The 20,804-nt window shown below is 45.5% G+C and overlaps 1 protein-coding gene across 1 annotated transcript; it reads left to right on the top strand.

The window, feature by feature from the left end:
* The first annotated feature begins 1,593 nt into the window (after positions 1-1,593).
* LOC308159043 (guanine nucleotide-binding protein subunit beta-4) lies at positions 1,594-20,048 on the top strand. The gene is made up of 10 exons (XM_080532790.1): positions 1,594-1,682; positions 8,107-8,200; positions 10,349-10,387; positions 11,985-12,091; positions 14,502-14,565; positions 15,641-15,803; positions 16,553-16,619; positions 17,101-17,302; positions 17,723-17,939; positions 19,786-20,048. Exons 2-10 carry the CDS (start codon positions 8,144-8,146, stop codon positions 19,890-19,892), a joined length of 1,023 nt encoding a protein of 340 aa, XP_080388916.1. The 5' UTR covers positions 1,594-1,682; positions 8,107-8,143; the 3' UTR covers positions 19,893-20,048.
* The last annotated feature ends 756 nt before the right edge of the window (positions 20,049-20,804 follow it).

The raw sequence follows: 20,804 nt of genomic DNA on the forward strand, positions 1-20,804 counted from the left end.
CTTAACCTGACCCCCCATGCCATTCCAAAGGGGAAACGGAGGGGCTGGGTAACTTTCATCTCTCCGTCATTGATTGTAGCTCTTGGAGAGAGACGAGGAAAAGCCTTTCCTACTGCTCCCTTTCATTGGCTCCCATTAAAAATTCATCATGTCCTAATGGAGGAAAAAATCCTTTTCAAGTTAAGTCTGTTGCTGCTTTACTCCCTGACACCAGGACCAGACCAGACACACACTAGCCTGGCTGGCTGCAGCATCCAGGAATTACAGAAATAATATGAACCTCTTTCAGCCTTTTTATTGATGCAGATTCTCTCCTGCATCTCTCAGAATCTCCTCAGAAGATATGGCTAGGATTGAAAGGTCTCTTAACCGTTTCAAACATCTACTGTCATGTAGTTCTTCTTCTGTACCCAGATCTAAGGGTTTACTGAACCCCTTGTGTAGCCGACACTAAATACTTACTTTTTGAAATATGTGCGTGTGTCTCAAATGGGTATCCCAATGGAACTGTTTTTTGTACTATACTACAGAACTATAGGAAATATCTGGATAATCATGAATTAGTAACAGATGCAAGTCTATAGGGCCAGCCTCAATATGGACATGCAACAGTGTGCCTCATCAGTGGACTTGATGAAAATGTATTAATAATGTAATTAATTAAATAAGGAACATCTAGTTATAGCCTATTTTTACAAAACATAGGCTATACTATAGTATAATATTATTACTTGGAAGTTATTGCACAGCAAGTAGGCAATGCATGATGTATTATCCATCAATTGAAGTATGCATTATGATAAGACTAAATTAGGACTAATTATGACACTAATTAATAGGAAAGTAGTGATTTCCTGACAGTGTGTTGGACTGTGCCTCTCACTGCAACCACTGGAGCCTGCGAGATCAGGGGATAGGCTTTGCTATCAAACACTCTGATTGATCTAATTTATAAACGGATTATATTATTATCCGATTATATTATAGGCTATACTAGATATTACAGTTAACCTACTACATAATAATTAGTTTCCTGTATATCCCAGATTCTGTTTCTTTTCTGTTGAGAGAGAGACAGACTCTACCATTCACACTGTGGGTTGAGCAGAGCTATTGCCACACGGTCGATCTGCCTATTCTGCTTTAAAAAACGGTTTTATAGTCACATAAGAAGAATAAAAATCACTAACATAAGTCAAGGGATCGTGTTAGGCGTCAGTATTAACGTATTATCGGGGATTAGTTCGGGGAAAACGCACGGCGTTTCCCGGAGTGCACCCCTCAAGCCCGGGCTTGTTGCCATGTTCCCACTGTCTTCATGGCTGCGTTCGTAAACGCGCCCCGGGAAACCTGCCCGCCACTCGCGGAACGCCTCTTGTCCAATCGAATTACTCGCTCCCTTTATGACGTCGGAGCCCAGTGTGGTGTGGGAACTCTCGAGTGCGAGTTGACGAACGCACCCCATTGGGTGTGGTGTGGAAGAACGAGAACTGCGCCTGGGTGAAACATCGAGTCAAACCCTGAGCTCGAGTTGTAACACTGTAACCAGTGTCCCTTTAAATCTGCACAAAATTGTCCTTAAAATTAATATCTTGCAAATCTCCTCCACAGCTGGGGCCATGAACACCATCTGAAGACGGACTATTAGTGACAGAGATTGGAGATTGGACCTTATTATTCAGGTAAGAACCGGAGCCTAATCTATCTGGGACTATTTTCTTTCTGTTTTATTTCCTGCTTTGGGTTGACAAACACGGTTTGATGTCCAGGCCTTTGTTTTGTGTTTGGTAACAATGTTGCACAACATTTAGGGTGGAGGGGGGGGAGGGATTGATGTGATAATAAATAAATAAGCAAATGTGTAAATGCACGGTGTTTAATGCATTTAATAGGTTATTATTATTATGTTGTGTTAATGCAGTCTGGCTTGGCTGGGGTAAGGTTTTCTCTCGGGTATGAAAATGAAAATGCGGCCTTGTGTTGTGTGACTGTCACATCACCACCGAATACACCCAGGAAAGGCTGGGGCTGGGTTAGATGTGTGTGTGTGTGTGTGTGTTTAATTAGCTCATAGGTTCATATGTGGAATATGTTTTTTTTTGTTTTTTTACATTAATCAATTATAGATGACATTCTGCCTCCTTCATTCGAGCGGCAACTTGTAGGGGCGCATAGACTAGCCTATTACATCGGTCCTGGAATAGGTCTGCTACAGGCCTGTCCAATGGAAATATGACATGTTACATTGTAACATTTCCAAAAAAGAGAAATCTTTTATTTTATTTTAGAGCAATTTTAGAGCAACAATTCTGTCACAGCTTTTGTATTCTGAAGACGATCATCTTAGAGTCGTTTTCACATCCACAGACGAGGCTTGTCCCTAAGCCTAGCCCTGGTTCTAGGCTAAATCACACTTTCAATCTAAAACAAAATCTCAATAGACCTAGATGTTGCTTTTTTAGTCTAGAATTAGGCTTAAACCTTGTGAACCCGGACCATTAAATGATACATGTTGCTACAACAGTGACAGATTGTGTGTGTTGTGTGTGTGTGTGTGTGTGTGTGTGTGTGTGTGTGTGTGTGTGTGTGTGTGTGTGTGTGTGTGTGTGTGTGTGTGTGTGTGTGTGTGTGTGGAAGTGTGTGGACAGGTTGAGCTGTAACCTCTCTCAGAGAATGTGTCCATTTTATAGACCTAGTCCCAATTATGATTAGATAGATAGATAGTCAACTTGCGTTTTATGGTTACATCTGCCTGCACACAATGCATGCGTACACGGTTCCCAGCAATATCCTGACAGGCCAGGTTTAATAAGGTCTCCCAGCAGACCAGTGAGGTAATGAGAGAGCTGTTAAGAGTAAACAGCATTTGCATTGCTGTTATCATATGCAAACTTTGACCTGCAATACAGTTACAGTCAAAAAAATGAAAGAACATGCGCTGGGCTAATATTTAGTAAGGATTGGTGGTTATAATTGCAGTCGTAGGTTTGTGAAAAGGTGGTAAATGATTTAGTCGGTTTGATATCTTATTTCTGAAATACTAGGCCTACATTTTTCATAGGACCGCTGTAAAACATTCAAGGTATTCTCTCTCCCCTTACCTCGACACTTCATCAAAGTAGAGATATGATGTGCGATATGACTATGAGACTCCCAGGAAATAATTTGGCTACCTGAACCTCACCTGTTTCAGTTTCCGCCATTCTCCAGATGTTTGGAATTGTCATTCTGTGGACTGAACAAGTTTACACCTGGTGGAGCTGCCCTCCTTTCCTTTTCACACACTGAAGCCACGTTCACCTTTCCACAGCTAGATTTATCTCCTAATTTTAAGTTGAGCAACTTTCTCTCTCTCTCTCTCTCTCTCTCTCTCTCTCTCTCTGTCTCTGTCTCTGTCTCTCTCTCTCTCTCACACACACATACTATTCACAAAAAATCTGATATATGAGATTTCTAAACCAGTCACAGTGAAAGAATAAGGAAATCACAGTGTCGCTAAGTTCCCATTCGTACACACACAGGACAGCATTTTGACTTTCAATATCAGTGGTTTTATATTAAATAACACTAAAAACAGACCCATCCTGTCAGCCATATCATCATAACTCACCTGGGACTCTGTTACTAGAAAAACATGGATCAGTTGACAATATTTCGAGGATCCATTACAGGAATATGAAACGAAACTAAAAACCTTTAAGCCTGACCCTTAACTAACCCTTAACTAAGCCTAACCCTTAACTAGTCTGCCCCTTAACTAGTCTGCCCTTTAACTAAGTCTGACATTAACTAACTATTAGCTAAGCCTGACCCTTAGCTAAGCCTGACCCTTAGCTAAGCCTGACCCTTAGCTAAGCCTGACCCTTAGCTAAGCCTGACCCTTAACTAAGCCTGACCCCTAGCTAAGCCTGACCCCTAGCTAAGCCTGACCCTTAACTAAGCCTGACCCTTAACTAAGCCTGACCCTTAACTAAGCCTGACCCTTAACTAACCCTTAACTAAGCCTAACCCTTAACTGACCCCTAGCTAAGCCTGACCCTTAGCTAAGCCTGACCCCTAGCTAAGCCTGACCCTTAGCTAAGCCTGACCTTCCCATAGAGGAGGTGTAGTAAGGTGAGGGGGTGTGACAGTATGAGGACACACAGGTAGGTCAGACTGGTATGCTTAGGTTACTGTCAGAGACAAAGTGGAACCATACCACCCTAATCCATTAGCCTACTTGTTCAAATGGAGCCCCTGTCCTGAGACACACCGTGGTAGCATGTGACGTACATGTGATATACCTAACAGAAGTCGCTTTGAGGACACCTGGATGAATTACCACAGACTATCCTGCTTTAACCTGTGTGTGTGTGTGTGTGTGTGTGTGTGTGAGGGGGGAGGGGTGGGATTTAGTTGTCTGTGTGTGTATCCACACTCTGTGTGTGAGAGAGTATACAGATTGTGAACTGTGTGTTTCAATATGCAGATTTGCATGTTTGTTTGCTTGTGTGTGTGTGTGTGTGTGTGGGGGGGGGGGTTGTCATCACTGAGGGACAGAGAGAGGAGAGAGGGGGGGTGATGTCATCACTGAGGGACAGAGAGGAGAGAGAGTTGTTATGTCATCAGTGAGGGACAGAGAGGAGGAGGAGGGGTGGTGATGATGTCATCACTGAGGGACAGAGAGAGGAGGGGTGGTGATGTCATCAGTGAGGGACAGACAGCAGAGAGGGCCAGGCCTGAGGTGGTGCCAAGCAGCGCTGCCACACTGTAAACAATAGAGAGCCAGCGCAGACCTCCCCTCTGTCACCCCTGTCTCTCTGCCACCCCCGCCCTCCCTCCCCCCACTACCACTAGACTGGGGGGAGGCTGTTAACTGTCTCTGTGCCCCCCCCGCACCCCCCTCCAACACCACTACCACTAGACTGGGGGGAGGCTGTTAACTGTCTCTCTGCCACTCCCTCCCTCCCTCCTCCCCTCCCCCCCTCCCTCCAACACCACTAGACTGGGGGGAGGCTGTTAACTGTCTCTGTGCCCCCCCCTAACTCCCACCCCCAAATCACCCCTCCACCCCTCCTCCAACACCACTACCACTAGACTGGGGGGAGGCTGCTGTGTTAACGGTATCTGTCTCTCAGACATTTGTTGGTTTGTTTGAGTGTCATTCAATCAGGAGCGGGGGACGTTCATTTATAGAAAAAAAGAGAACTAGAACACATGTTTTCATTTCGACAGTTAGACCCGGCCTTTGACCTCTTGGTAGCGGACACCGTTTAGGTTTCATCCTCTACTGCGTTGCATGTTCGATGGAGAATCTCCACAGAGGAACGTGTTTTAGTTTAGTTATAACAAGGCTTAATTTGTGTCAGAAAAATCCGACGTCCCCGTGGCTGCTAGCTTGTTTGAGCTTTGAGCTTCTGACAATTTCACACAATCACGGCTTACACCTCACAGTACGAACCGACGGTTTAAAACGGAGCGAGCTTATTTAGTAGCCGGTGCTGTGTTGTATATTGTGGATTACATTTGTTGGAGGAGCAGATTGCAGTAACGCACCACCACCACGTCACAGCTGACTGAGGCTGGCCTAGAGGTCTCTACGGGGGGGCTGGAGTCAGCAGGTGTACTGGCAGACGTATTGCCAGCAAGAAGCATCACTCCCATCTAGAAGCCTCACTCCCAGCCAAAAGCATCACTCCCAAAAGCATCACTCCCACTCAGAAGCATTTCCCACTGTGTTATTGTTGGCCAATGCAGCACTGTCTGATAAAAAAAGAGGAGAGGAGATGTATTTTGTTGTCCCGGCCAGCAGTGGCACAAACTGTATTTGTGTGTTTTGGATAGTGTAGCTTTTGCATGAGAAGCTGGTGCTGTAGTGTGTGTAAATGTATGCAAATGAATGTGTGGTGGAAACTCGGTGTACTGCAATGGAAATAAAGCATGTAAAATACAACGCTTACTTACGGGCGGCTGTGGCGCAGGAGGTAGAGCCGCCGTCTAATGATCGCAAGGTTGGCAGATCGGCGGTTCGAACTCCCGCTCGTGTCCTTGGGCAAGACACTGAACCCTAAATTGCTCCCAGTGAGCGGGCCGGCCTGCGCCTTGCATGGTAGCTTGGCCGCCATTGGTGTGTGAATGTGTGTGTGAATGGGTGAATGAGAGGCCGTTGTAAAGCACTTTGGATAAAGGCACTATATAAGTGCAGTCCATTACTCATAAAGCTTCCAAAAATGATACCAATGACCACTGAATTTAAACACACATTTGAGCTACTATGGAAGCTTAATAATGGGTGTTTACTATGTACGATGTGTACTAAAATGTTTTATCCTTTGTGTGGACGAACTACAGAACTACAGGCCCCAGGCCTAATGGATAAATTATAGAAATAAAATTGAAACATTAATCCGGGGATGCATCTGGACAGCATGCTGCACCCTGCTGTGGAGGATGAGGGGGGGGTCTGTGGGGGGGGGGTCTCGGGAGGCTGGGGGTCATGGGGGGGTCTGAGGGGGGGGACTGGCGCGCTAAATATTTCTGAGGAGTGTGTAAGTGCCCCGTGACCCACATTCTGGGTCCCCTAGGTAAAGGAAGTGGCAACAACACACACACACACACACACACACACCCTCACACGCACACTCTCTCCTTCTCTCTCTCACATACACCTTCACACACACACTCTCTCCCTCTCTCTCTCACGTACACACACTCACACACTTACAAACACACACACACACACACACACACACACAGAGAGACTACCAGGACATGGTCATGTGTATAAACGGTCCCCTCCCTACAGTACGTTACACATCATTGGCAGGGCTCGAACAGCACAATACGAAAACACAAAGGCTGATTGAGTGGAAAGGTCAAAGGCGGGCGTGGTGTAGGGCCTTCTGATCCAGACCAGGAGAGGTGTAGGGCCTTCTGAACCAGACCAGGGGTGGTGGAGGACCTTCTGAACCAGACCAGGGGTGGTGGAGGACCTTCTGAACCAGACCAGGGGTGGTGGAGGGCCTTCTGAACCAGACCAGGGGTGGTGTAGGGCCTTCTGAACCAGACCAGGGGAGGTGGAGGACCTTCTGACCCAGACCAGGGGTGTAGTAGAGCCTTCTGAACCAGACCAGGGGTGTAGTAGAGCCTGTTGAACCAGACCAGGGGTGTAGAGCCTTCTGAACCAGACCAGGGGTGGTGGACCTTCTGAACCAGACCAGGGGTGTAGGGCCTTCTGACCCAGACCAGGGGTGGTGGAGGACCTTCTGATCCAGACCAGGGGAGGTGGAGGACCTTCTGATCCAGACCAGGGGTGTTTGAACCAGACCAGGGGTGTTTGAACCAGAGAGGGGGCGTTTGAACCAGAGAGGGGGCGTTTGAACCAGAGAGGGGGCGTTTGAACCAGAGAGGGGGTGTTTGAACCAGAGAGGGGGTGTTTGAACCAGAGAGGGGGTGTTTGAAGAGGCAGAGGGCCTCCGCCAGCAGTGCTTGGGTCCTGGGTAGAGAGGTGTGGCGGACGCCCCTCTGCTCAGGCTGAAACAGCCACAGCCACAGGAAGTCAGCCCAGCCACAGGAAGTCCCTGTTTGTTGTATGGAAGGGCTCCTTCTGAAGGCAGGCCGAGTTGTCTGTCCGGCTGTATAATTGATCTCTGTCTCTGTCTGTTTGTCTGTATAACTGGTCTGTCTGCCTGTCTGTCCGGCAGTATAACTGATCTGTCTGTCTGTCTGGCTGGCTGGCTGTATAACTGATCTGTCTGTCTGTCTGTCTGTCTCTGTGTGTGTGTCTGTGTCTCTGTGTGCGTGTGTCTGTGTTTGTGTGTAAACGGTAAATGGACTGACTTATATAGCGCCTTATTCCAAAGCGCTTTACAACGGCCTCTCATTCACACACACATTTGGGGTTCAGTGTCTTGCCCAAGGACACTTTGACATGTGGGCAGTCGGTGCTCGAACCTAATGCGATCATTAGACGCCGACTCTACCTCCTGCTCCACAGCCGCCCCTGTGTGTGCGCGTCTGTCTGTGTGTGTGTGTCTCTGTCTGTCTGTGTGTATGCGTGTGTGTGTCTCTCTGTCTCTCTGTGTGTGATGCAGGTGTCAGCTGGTCTGTTGTTTTTTCTCTCCTCAGTTTTCCAGCGGAGCGTCAGCCTGAGCATCACACAGCCATGAGCGAGCTGGAGCAGCTACGGCAGGAGGCAGAGCAGCTACGCAACCAGATACGGGTGTGTGTGTGTGTGTGTGTGTGTGTGTGTGTGTGTGTGTGTGTGTGTGTGTGTACACGTACACACAATATCTACTGTAGCTGGATTGCCGGAGAAACATGATGGAACAGTGATGACACTAAAAGACTGTTGTCTCAGATCAGCGTCTGATATGATATGTACTGTACATCTGGTCAGCAGTTATAATTCTTTATAGATATATTGATTGTTTATAGATATATATTGATTCTACCACCATCTGCATGCAAGCGTCACGTGTGCACGACTGTGTTGTTCCAGTCTAGTAATTACTACTGCTACCGCTACTACTACTACTACTACTACTACTACTACTACTACTACTACTACTACTACTACTACTACTACTACTACTACTACTACTACTACTACTACTACTACTACTACTACTACTACTACTACTACTACTACTACTACTACTACTACTACTACTACTACTACTACTACTACTACTACTACTACTACTACTACTACTACTACTACTACTACTACTACTACTACTACTACTACTACTACTACTACTACTACTACTACTACTACTACTACTACTACTACTACTACTACTACTACTACTACTACTACTACTACTACTACTACTACTACTACTACTACTACTACTACTACTACTACTACTACTACTACTACTACTACTACTACTACTACTACTACTACTACTACTACTACTACTACTACTACTACTACTACTACTACTACTACTACTACTACTACTACTACTACTACTACTACTACTACTACTACTACTACTACTACTACTACTACTACTACTACTACTACTACTACTACTACTACTACTACTACTACTACTACTACTACTACTACTACTACTACTACTACTACTACTACTACTACTACTACTACTACTACTACTACTACTACTACTACTACTACTACTACTACTACTACTACTACTACTACTACTACTACTACTACTACTACTACTACTACTACTACTACTACTACTACTACTACTACTACTACTACTACTACTACTACTACTACTACTACTACTACTACTACTACTACTACTACTACTACTACTACTACTACTACTACTACTACTACTACTACTACTACTACTACTACTACTACTACTACTACTACTACTACTACTACTACTACTACTACTACTACTACTACTACTACTACTACTACTACTACTACTACTACTACTACTACTACTACTACTACTACTACTACTACTACTACTACTACTACTACTACTACTACTACTACTACTACTACTACTACTACTACTACTACTACTACTACTACTACTACTACTACTACTACTACTACTACTACTACTACTACTACTACTACTACTACTACTACTACTACTACTACTACTACTACTACTACTACTACTACTACTACTACTACTACTACTACTACTACTACTACTACTACTACTACTACTACTACTACTACTACTACTACTACTACTACTACTACTACTACTACTACTACTACTACCACTACCACTACCACTACCACTGCTGTTCCCCATGCCGTTAGCCTCATAGCATAATTGCCGTGAAGTCATGCTTCACTTGTGGTGAGCCGAGCCATCTTTGTATGTAGTGTCAAAGAGATGACTTGGGCAGATAGTGATTTTGGAATGTAACAACAAGCATTCTGATAGGCTGATGGCATAGGCACATAACGCTGTAGTGAATCAGCAGTGTTAGGAGAGTAGAGGAGAGTAGGTATCTCAATTTGGCCAGAATATGACTTGAGAATGTGAACTTGGGAATTATATGAACTTTGAATTATGCTATGAGGCTAACGATGTGACACTAGCTGCTCCACCCCAGTGTTTTGGACAGAAACTTTGGCCCAAACAGATCACAGCCGTAGAGAATTACTGTCAGTTACATCTGACAAACGTCCTGACGCTGTGAGAAAAGGATTAAGCAATTTGTAGTCAAACGCAGCTGCACATTTTTACCAACCGAACCTGTTGTCATAGTTTCTTTGATATCCACTGACCGATTATATTAGTGGTTGGGTTGAGAGTCTGTGTTTTTAAAGGGCTTGGACATGGGGATAGTATCTCAGTGTCTGTCTGTAATTGTTGACTGACTGTTTGTTTTGTTGGTTGTGTTACAGGATGCCAGGAAAGCCTGTAGTGACTCCACTCTGTCTCAGGTAAGTCACGGGTCCTTGGAATCCTTGAGAGTTTGTGAATTTGAGAAAAAGAAATCAAGGTCTTAAAAGTTTCACACACATTCAAGCCTCTCTTTTTAATTGTTGTCTGAGCGGATAGTTCCTATTATATAAATTCTTATCTAGATCTGTCTCAAACTATGCCGTGTTGGGTCCTTGAATTTGAGGGAATTGAGTCTTGAAAGTCCTTGAAAGGTGCTTGAAAGGTGCTTGAATTTGATGTTTCAGAAGGTGTGGGAATCTACACATTCACTTTTACATTTTTTATTTTTAGCACACACTTTTATCCAGAGCGACTTTCAATTAGAGATTACAGGGACAGTTTCCCTGGAGTAACTTAGGGCTAAGTGCTTTACTCAAGGACACACTAGTTAGTGGTGGTGTTTCCCAGATGGGATTTGAACTCATGACCTTCTGGTCACCACTCCACCTCACTATCCACTAGGCCACCACTACCTCCCCTTTCACTTGTGTATAAATGTTTAACATAGAATACATTAGCATGTACCGCTGTCTGCATGGAAATGACCTTGTGGGCCCTATTCAATCAGATAGATGGACACATTACACTTGATAAGCCTGTGAGAGGGAATCTGTCTTGTGCTGTACACACTGTACATAAACAAGCACTGGTTATTCATAAGCATGGCCAGTCACCAGGGTGCCAGGTTAACGTTTACTAAATACTCCCCTCGTGCTTTAAGAAAGCACACTTGTATATCGACAATCACTCATATCGATCACCTGAGATCACAATGTGGTTTTAGTCGTCTTACCCTGCAACTCTAGACTCTTGGTTTTGATTAAAATAGGACCTGATATCACCTGAGCTATGATAGAAACACAGTGACGTCTCTGGTTTGAGCTCCACTTCAGAGAGTAGATGGACTGACTGACTGACTGACTGACTGACTGCATGACGACTACGTACGGTTATGCTGATGGTGTCCCATGTTTTATTTTTTTACTTACCTTATTTATTTTACTTTATTATTCTATTATTGTTGATTTCGTATCCTGCTGCAATGCCAATGTCGAAGAACCTGAGCCTAATAATTTTACTCTTGTGTACCCGTACGTTGGATGTAATAACATTCTGATTGTGATGGTGGTTGTGGTTCTGATGGTGGTTGTGGTTCTGATTGTGGTTGTGGTTCTGATTGTGGTTGTGGTTCTGATGGTGGTTGTGGTTCTGATTGTGGTTGTGGTTCTGATGGTGGTTGTGGTTCTGATTGTGGTTGTGGTTCTGATGGTGGTTGTGGTTCTGATTGTGGTTGTGGTTCTGATTGTGGTTGTGGTTCTGATGGTGGTTGTGGTTCTGATTGTGGTTGTGGTTCTGATTGTGGTTGTGGTTCTGATGGTGGTTGTGGTTCTGATTGTGGTTCTGATGGTGGTTGTGGTTCTGATTGTGGTTCTGATGGTGGTTGTGGTTCTGATTGTGGTTGTGGTTCTGATTGTGGTTGTGGTTCTGATGGTGGTTGTGGTTCTGATGGTGGTTGTGGTTCTGATGGTGGTTGTGGTTCTGATGGTGGTTGTGGTTCTGATTGTGGTTGTGGTTCTGGCCCGGGTGTCTCTGCAGATCACAGCGGGTCTGGACTCAGTGGGCCGGATACAGATGAGGACGCGACGTACGCTCAGGGGTCACCTGGCCAAGATCTATGCAATGCACTGGGGCACCGACTCCAGGTATGTACCACTATACTACTACTATACCACAATGCACTGGGGCACAGACTCAGGGCATGTACTATTACTGTACTACTACTACTGTACTACTACTACTGTACTACTACTACTACTACTATACCACAACTATACCACTTCTATACCACAATGCACTGGAGCTCGGACACGAGGTATGTACTACTACTATTACTGTACTACTACTACTACTACTACTACTACTACTACTACTATTACTACTATTACTGCTACTACTACTACTACTACTACTACTACTACTGCTACTACTACTACTACTATACCACTACTACTACTACTACTACTATACCACTACTACTATACCACAATGCACTGGAGCACGGACTCCAGGTCTGGGACTCTAGTACTACACCACTACAGCCCGGTTTCACAGACCAGGCCTAAGCCTAGAACCCTAGAATAAAAACCATCTTCAGTGGAGATTTTACATTGAAAGTGTGATTTAGTCCAGGACTAGGCTTTTTTCTTTTTTTTTTACTTTACCTGTTTATTGTATTTTTCGAGAGCATACAATTATGAACATGGCATTCATAAAAAATAAACAGGTACATATACTCTATAGAAAAGGCTTCATACAAAACTGATATGACAAATCCAGGACTGGGCTTAAGCCTTGTCTGTGAAACCGGCCCAATTACTACTACTACTGCTGCTGCTGCTGTTCTTCATAATATGTCTCATATTGTGACACTAGCTGCTCCACCTCAGTGTTTTGGACAGAACCTTTGGCCCAAACAGATCACGGCCGCAGAGAATTACTGTCAGTTACATCTGACAAACGTCCTGACGCTGTTAGAAAAGGATTAAGCAATTTGTAGTCAAACGCAGCTGCACATTTTCCCCAACTGAACCTGTTGTCATAGTTTCATTGATATTCGCTGACTGATTATGTTAGTGGTTGGGGTTGAGAGTCTGTGTTTTTAAATGGCTTGGGACTTAGGATAGGGCCTACAAAATGTGAAGTATTTAGTTAGCATGTGTACCCAATGTCAACCTACCAAACGCCTAGCCTTTAGTAAGCGGGAGCGGCTACGTATATTCTTGCTGTTTTTCCCACAATACTTTGAGAGGGAATGGCGGGTGCCCTCTGGGTGAACCACCTGGAGGACAAACAGCCTGTGTTTATTTTATATACAGCAGTTGACATTTCAGCGGCGGCACAGCTCTCTCCTTTATTGTGCGGCGTTCGGCTCGCTGCAGAGGAGTGCCAACCCACTTCCTATCTGCTGGAGAGAAGGGAACAGGAGCGGAGGGTGGCAGGAGGGGGAGGGGGGGTTTGGGGGGAGGAGGGGCGGGGCTGTCCTCATTCTCTTTATCCCTCCTCCTCAGCCTTCTTTCTTTTCTTTTCCCTGTTCCTCCCTCCCTCCCTCCCTCCCTGCCTGTTCTCTCCTTTTTTACCCTTCCATCCCTCTCTTCTCTTGCTCTCTATTCCTTTCTCTTCCCCCCTCTCTGTCTCTCTCTTTCTCTCTCTCTCCCTTTCTCTCTCTCTCCCTTTCTCTTCCTCCCTCTTTCTCTTCCTCTCTCTGTCTCTCACTCTCTCACTCCCTCCCTCTCTCTCTTTCTCTCTCTCTCTCCCTTTCTCTTCCTCCCTCTGTCTCTGTGTCTCTCTCTGTCTCTATCTTTCTCTCCCCCTCTCTCTCTCTCTCTCTCTCCCACTCCCCCTCTCTCTCTCCCTCTCTCTCTCTCACTCTCTCTCTCTCTCTCCCCCCCCCCCTCCCTCCCTACCCCCCTCTTGACTGTAGAGCCTTTCAGATATCTGGGGTAATGAATATTACATGAAACGGCACATCCAAAGTGGTCCTGGGCGGCTCTCACAGCGGTCCTGGCATGAGGGGTCTCCCAGCAGAGGGGGGAGGGGGGTGGGGGTGATGGTGGGGGGAGGAAGGGGGGGGTGGGGGGGGAGAGGAGGAGGTCACACTGCATTTAAGCTGCTTTGGAAGATGCAGCATTTATGCTTGCGTCATTTTTGCATGATATGCTTAAAAAAAAAAACATTGTTTTTTTGTTTTTAAGATATGCTATAGCAGTATGTTGACTGGTCACAATCTTTAACACGAGAACAGCCGTGCATTTTTACCTACTGAAAGAGCCGCCCTCTTTTGAATGTAAATCTGCTATTTACACACAACGACCACTAGTTGGCCACTTGTAAATTAGCCTGCTTCCTACACAGAAAAACGGCAAAACAGCTTTATACTAGCTTATCCTGATGTGATTTTGAAAATGTAAGGATACCGGGTGGTAGAACGCATATATCTAGGAAATTTCATTGAGTGCAAAGATATAACATCTTTCTTTACTCACAAATGACCCCTCATGGCTGTTCTAGTGTTAAACATATTCCAGGTGTTTACATAATTTCTTCTGCCTCCAGGTTACTCGTCAGCGCCTCCCAAGATGGCAAGCTGATCATCTGGGACAGCTACACAACAAACAAGGTGAGAGACCCACAATGCACTGCATCGCAAACTCTCCCAACAAGCACACTTTCAATGAGGACACCATCAAGGGGCGCGCCTGTGGCTCAGCCGGTAGAGCCGGCGTCTAATGATCGCAAGCTCGGCAGCTCAGCGGTTCGAACCCCGGCTGGCCACGCGTCGAGGTGTCCTTGAGCAAGGCACTGAACCCCCTAATTGCTCCAGGGTCGCCTTCAATGGCTCTGACCCCCTTTGCCTAAAATAAAATACATCTCGTTGTGCAATGACAAAATCTTCTTCTTCCTTTTGAGAGAAACACGACATTTCCAGTACTGGCTACAACATCTCTTTGTCCCTGGGTTCTCCTCTGCTCTGTGTCACATTTCACTGCCCTGAGTGATATTGGAGCTAACCGGCGCAAAACTTTATTTATTTCTCCCCTTGGGTCAATTACAGTAGGACTAAGCCATTACACCAGTGCATCAAACACCACATTACAGAGACACTGGAGAGAGATCCATATGATGGTCAGAGGGGACACAGGTGATCAGATCCATATGATGGTCAGAGGGGACACAGGTGATCAGAGTCACGCTGGGGGATGTTAGATCACACAGAGGGGACACAGGTGATCAGTCACGCTGGGGGATGTTAGATCACACTGGACTGTTGTTACTGATGTCTAATTTTATTTTATTCTCTTAATGTTTTGTCAGTTTATTTTGTTGTTATAGTTTGTGAGCTGCTATAACGCCTTAATTTCCCCTCGGGGATCAATGAAGTATCTATCTCTCTATCTACCTATCTATCTCTTTATTTCTCTATCTCTCTCTCTATATCTCTATCCATCTATCTCTTTATTTCTCTATCTATCCAGCTATCTCTTTATTTCTCTATCTATCTATCTCTCTATTTCTCTATCTATCTCTCCTATCTATCTCTCTCTCTATCTATCTCTCCTATCTATCTATCTATCTATCTATCTATCTCTCTCTGTCTCTATCTATCTATCTCTATCTATCTGTCTCTCTATCTAGTATCTGTCTGTATGTACATAGACAGCATTCTAGCATGCTAACTGCTGCGTGTTCCTCAGATGCACGCCATCCCGCTGCGCTCCTCCTGGGTGATGACCTGCGCCTACGCGCCCTCCGGTAACTACGTGGCGTGCGGCGGCCTGGACAACATCTGCTCCATCTACAGCCTGAAGACCCGCGAGGGGAACGTGAGAGTCACCAGGGAGCTGCCGGGACACACAGGTAACCAGAAGAAGAGGAGGATAGATAGATGGAGAGAGAGATGGATAGATGGATGGATAGATAGATAGATAGATAGGTAGGTAGATAGATAAATAGATGGATAGATAGGTAGGTAGATAGATGGATAGAGAGCCATCGGAAGAGGAGGATATAGCGTTTCACCATCAATTCCCCTTCCCCAAAATTCTTCATCAGCACTTAGATAACCCTGGAATCCCACAATACAGGGAGAAGAAATTGTACATGTGAATGTTATTGAAAACAAATGTACTCTTATTGACTCTTATTTTAAGACTGCGTTTAATTCTGAAAAGTCCCAAAATCCCCTCCATCCAAGTGGGCGGCTGTGGCTCAGCCGGTAGAGCCGGCGTCTAACCATCGCAAGGTCGGCAGCTCGGCGGCTCAAACCCCGGCTGGCCACGTGTCGAAGTGTCCTTGAGCAAGACACTGAACCCCTAATTGCTCCAGGGTCTCCTTCAATAGCTCTGACCCCTGGCCTAGAGCATAAATCCCTTTCGTTGTACTCTTTTTCTTGTACAATGACAAAGCTTGAATCCCTTTCCATTTGACTCCCCTTCTGTAAGCAATAGCGCCACCTAGTTAAGACCATATTATTTTCCACCGGATCAGTCCTACGGGATCCATGAAAGCCCGGTGGATGCTCCACCTGATGACTGATGGCAGATGTACTGGATGAATGTTTGCTTCCAGGATGTCATGGTTGATCCTAAACCTCCTTGTTGTTTTAGGCTATCTGTCCTGCTGTCGTTTCCTGGATGACAACCAGATCGTCACCAGTTCTGGGGACACCACCTGGTGAGTTTTATCTGTAGTGTATTTAGTTATAGAATACATGTAATAGATCTAGTGTTGGAACAATCCTAACTCTAGGTGTGTATAAATGTGGAGACAGTCCTCCTGGTTCGTTAGGGGACAGGTGCTACACACCCCAGCCCTCTCCTGTGACTAGAGATATACACATACACACACACATACACCCCTCCCCGTCCATACTGTATATATACACAGATATAACCGAATAGAGGCCGGTTGGATGTACTGTATTTGAGAGAAATAGGCCTTTTGCGTACATAGAAAAAGTCTTAGATCATTGATGAAAATTGGAGCAAAAACAAAAGTGTTGCGTTTTATATATATATATATATATATATATATATATATATATATATATATATATATATATATACAGTATATATACACACACACCCCTCCCCCCACATCCATATATCAAGAGTCCCACCACCTCACCCCCCCTCTCTCTCCTTCTCTCCCCCAGTGCTTTATGGGACATCGAGACTGGGCAGCAGGCCACGGTCTTCACGGGCCACACCGGGGATGTGATGAGTCTGTCCCTCAGCCCCGACTTCAAGACCTTCGTGTCGGGCGCCTGCGACGCCTCGTCCAAGCTGTGGGACGTCAGGGACGGCATGTGCAGGCAGTCCTTCACCGGACACGTCTCCGACATCAACGCCGTCTGCGTGAGTAGCAGGCCTGACAAAGGCCTGGCAAAGTTACACGTGCTAAACATTGTCCTAGCAAGGAAAGGCATTATGGGTACTCAAATGAACTCTGCTTACCAAATGTATTGATTGAGAATATATGTATAATCAAAAATGAATTTGAAACAATGCAATAAGTAAAGATAATACTTTGAAGTAAATAATGACAGAACTTAAGTCATTTGTACTGCGGAGCTTTGAGCAAAGGACCTTTCCTCCCCTGACCAGTTCTGTGAAGTCCAACCTTTGTTTCTTTCCTTTGTTCCTCTCTCTCTCCTCTCCTCTCTCTTTCCTCTCTCTCTCTCTCTCTCTCTCTCTCTCTCTCTCTCTCTCTCTCTCTCTCTCTCTCTCTCTCTCTCTTTCCTCTCTCTCTCTCTCTCTCTCTCTCTCCTCTCTCAGTTCTTCCCCAACGGCAACGCCTTCACCACGGGCTCCGACGACGCCACCTGTCGTCTGTTCGACCTGCGTGCCGACCAGGAGCTGATGATGTACTCCCACGACAACATCATCTGCGGTATCACCTCTGTGGCGTTCTCCAAGAGCGGCCGTCTGCTGCTGGCGGGCTACGACGACTTCAACTGCAACGTGTGGGACACCCTCAAGGCGGAGCGAGCAGGTCAGTGGACTGGACTGGACCGGCCTGGACCGGAGCCTGACCCAGATATCTGTCTTGTCTGTCTGTCTGTATATCTATTTAGTGGACTGTCACTGGACTGGAGTCTGACCCAGATAAGATAAGATCAGATTCAACTTTATTGTCGTTGAACTTGAGGGCGAAGTACATGGTCTGTCGGTATTAGATGACGAGAAGATGACTTGGCTTCTGGAGGGGTGTCCAGAAATATGGCCCGGGTGAGCCCCTCAACCAGGTCTTGGGGTGGTAAAAGGGTAGCCCCTTGGCCCCGAGCCTGGTGGAATGGAATGGACTTTATTTGTCATTGCTACAGTACAGGTACCAAACAACGAAATTTAGGAGGGGTGGCTCCCCTGGTGTTAGGAAAGGAAAAAGAAAACACATTTTAGAAAAAGCATAGATGCATAAAATCACAAGAAGGTAAGGAGCTGGTTTACATCAATAAAGGCTATGTACACAATCCACTGTACTATACTGCACAGATAGTCAACTAGGGTTGTCATATTGCACAAAAAGTATTTTTTCACATTATTTTAAAGTGTCACAGTTTGCAGGCTTGAAAATGTACATGTTTGTGCCTCAGCACTAGCTGCCATACAATCCGTCCGGACTGTCCTGGGCCCAGAACTTAGGCCTTTTCTGTTTTCAGGGCCTTGACGGCCCTGTGGTAGAAGCAGTCCTTCAGTCTGTTTGTCTTAGCGGCCGGGGTCCTGTACCTCCTGTTCGAGGGCAGCTTGACAAAGTGTACGTGCCCAGGGTGGGTCGGGTCCTTGGAGATCTTGGAGGCCCTCCTGAGACAGCGTGTGTTGTACAGCTCCTCCAGAGAGGGGAGGGGGGCGCCGGTGATCTTCTGTGCTGTTCTCACGACTCTCTGTAGCTCGTTTCTGGTGGAGTGGAGAGGAAACAACAACCCATACGCCGAAGGGCGAAGTACCGAGTCGATGATATGTAGTTTGTGCACACTCCTAAGAGAATATCTATCAATATTTATTTATTTTTCTTAGGTGTGGCACAAACTAACTACACAACATTTCGGTGTCTCAATACTCTTGTTCAATGACAGTCTGCAGAAATAACCAGCCAGATATTTGTTGGGTTTTTTAGCCCTTGCTTTTTTACGTTCTCTCGCTGTTTCTGTCATCCCTACTGAATCTGTGTTTAAAAGCTGCGTACATTTTTTTTTTAGAGACATTCCCTGTTCAATACTGTGCCTCTGCTCCGTCACGCTTTCTTCCCCTTCACTATTGGGCCTCAATGTCTTACAAACACACAACACAGGTGATCTGCAAGATCTAAGCTAATTTCTGGAAATATTAAAGGTATTCTACAGAGGCAGAAGTACTGTAGTAAATACTTGTTGTTGATAGTATCTCAAGTTTTCCAGCTCCACTCTTCTCAGGGAGCTGTGGCCTTCTTCTTCTCTCGTTCCTCCGCATCACTGCGACTTTGTTGTTGTTGCGCAATTGATAAAGGAGCGGCGGCCATTTTCTACAGTTCAAACATGTCTTGGATGTCTTCAGGCTTTAAGCTCCGGTCTTGTACGATTTGAAGCTCTACTTACAGTCAGGACATCCGTTTGTGAAACCTTGTCTGGACACAGTTTTGTGGTCCTCTGTGGCTAGGTTGTGGGTTCGATTCCCCCCCCTGGGACCATATATACTGAAAAATGTATACAGTCACTGCAATGTAAGTAAGTCAACTTTGGATAAAAGCGTCAGCTAAATGGCATATTTACACAGACTTCTAACCACCTCCTATTCCCTCCCTCTCTCTTTCTCTCCCCTCCCTCCCTCCCTCTCTCCCTCCCTCCCTCCCTCCCTCTCTGCAGGTGTCTTGGCGGGTCACGACAACAGGGTGAGCTGCTTAGGCGTGACGGACGACGGCATGGCCGTAGCCACGGGCTCATGGGACAGTTTCCTCCGAATCTGGAACTAAAGCCTTTAATGCCCCCCCAACCCACCAACCCACCCATCCACTGGGCTGGACCTGAGGGTGAACACTGTGTCGACCACCCCACCCCCCCCTCTCCCTCCTCCCCTACCCCCCCCCCCCTACTCTTCCACCCCCAACCACCCAGCTCCACACAGGCAACGCCCCCAACCCCCCCCCCCCCACCCACCCACCTCCTCCATCTCCAAGCCACAGCCAGCGGGCGCAGTGAGCTGTGAAAAAGTCTCCAACTCTTTCTACCTTTCCAAGTGACGTTTTTTTACCTACCCACCTATTACACAGAGCTTTTCAGTGCGTATGTAGAAGTTGTCCAATCAAAAAAGCGATGATGATGATATGAGAGAAGAAAGGAAAAAAAAAAAAAAGGAAAAAAAGACAAAACTAAAATATTAAATAAAAAAATAAAAAAACTGGTATCCCTCTGTTTTAGGACAGGGTGACTAGAACGCATGTTACCGTGGTTACCGCCAATCTAGAGGACATTCCGTGTGTAATATGTAAATGTATATATAAATACAGTATATATGTATAGCATTATGTGTGTATATATGCATCATATATGCATATATAATGTGTATGTATATATTTTTGTAGTTTATTTCCCCACACCCTTGAGTTTTTATTTTTGTTTTTTGTTTTTTCTGCCTTATGTTTGACTTGTTTAATGTACATAATATTCACAGTACTTACACGTTTAACACGGTTCCGAATTTTTGTCACTTTGCCTCGTGTACATGATTGTGTACATGTCGATATGCATGTGTGTAAGTGTGCACAGGCGTCTCTACACACATTCACTGTAACAAAACAAAAAAAAATACTATACTCATATGTTAATAATAGCAGTTGTAATGATATGAGTTTATTATAACATGTTGGCAGCATTCCCCTCTGTTT

This window comes from Nansenia antarctica (genome assembly GCF_963989245.1).
Source record: "Nansenia antarctica genome assembly, chromosome: 1".
In the NCBI taxonomy this organism is placed as follows: Eukaryota; Metazoa; Chordata; class Actinopteri; order Argentiniformes; family Microstomatidae; genus Nansenia; species Nansenia antarctica.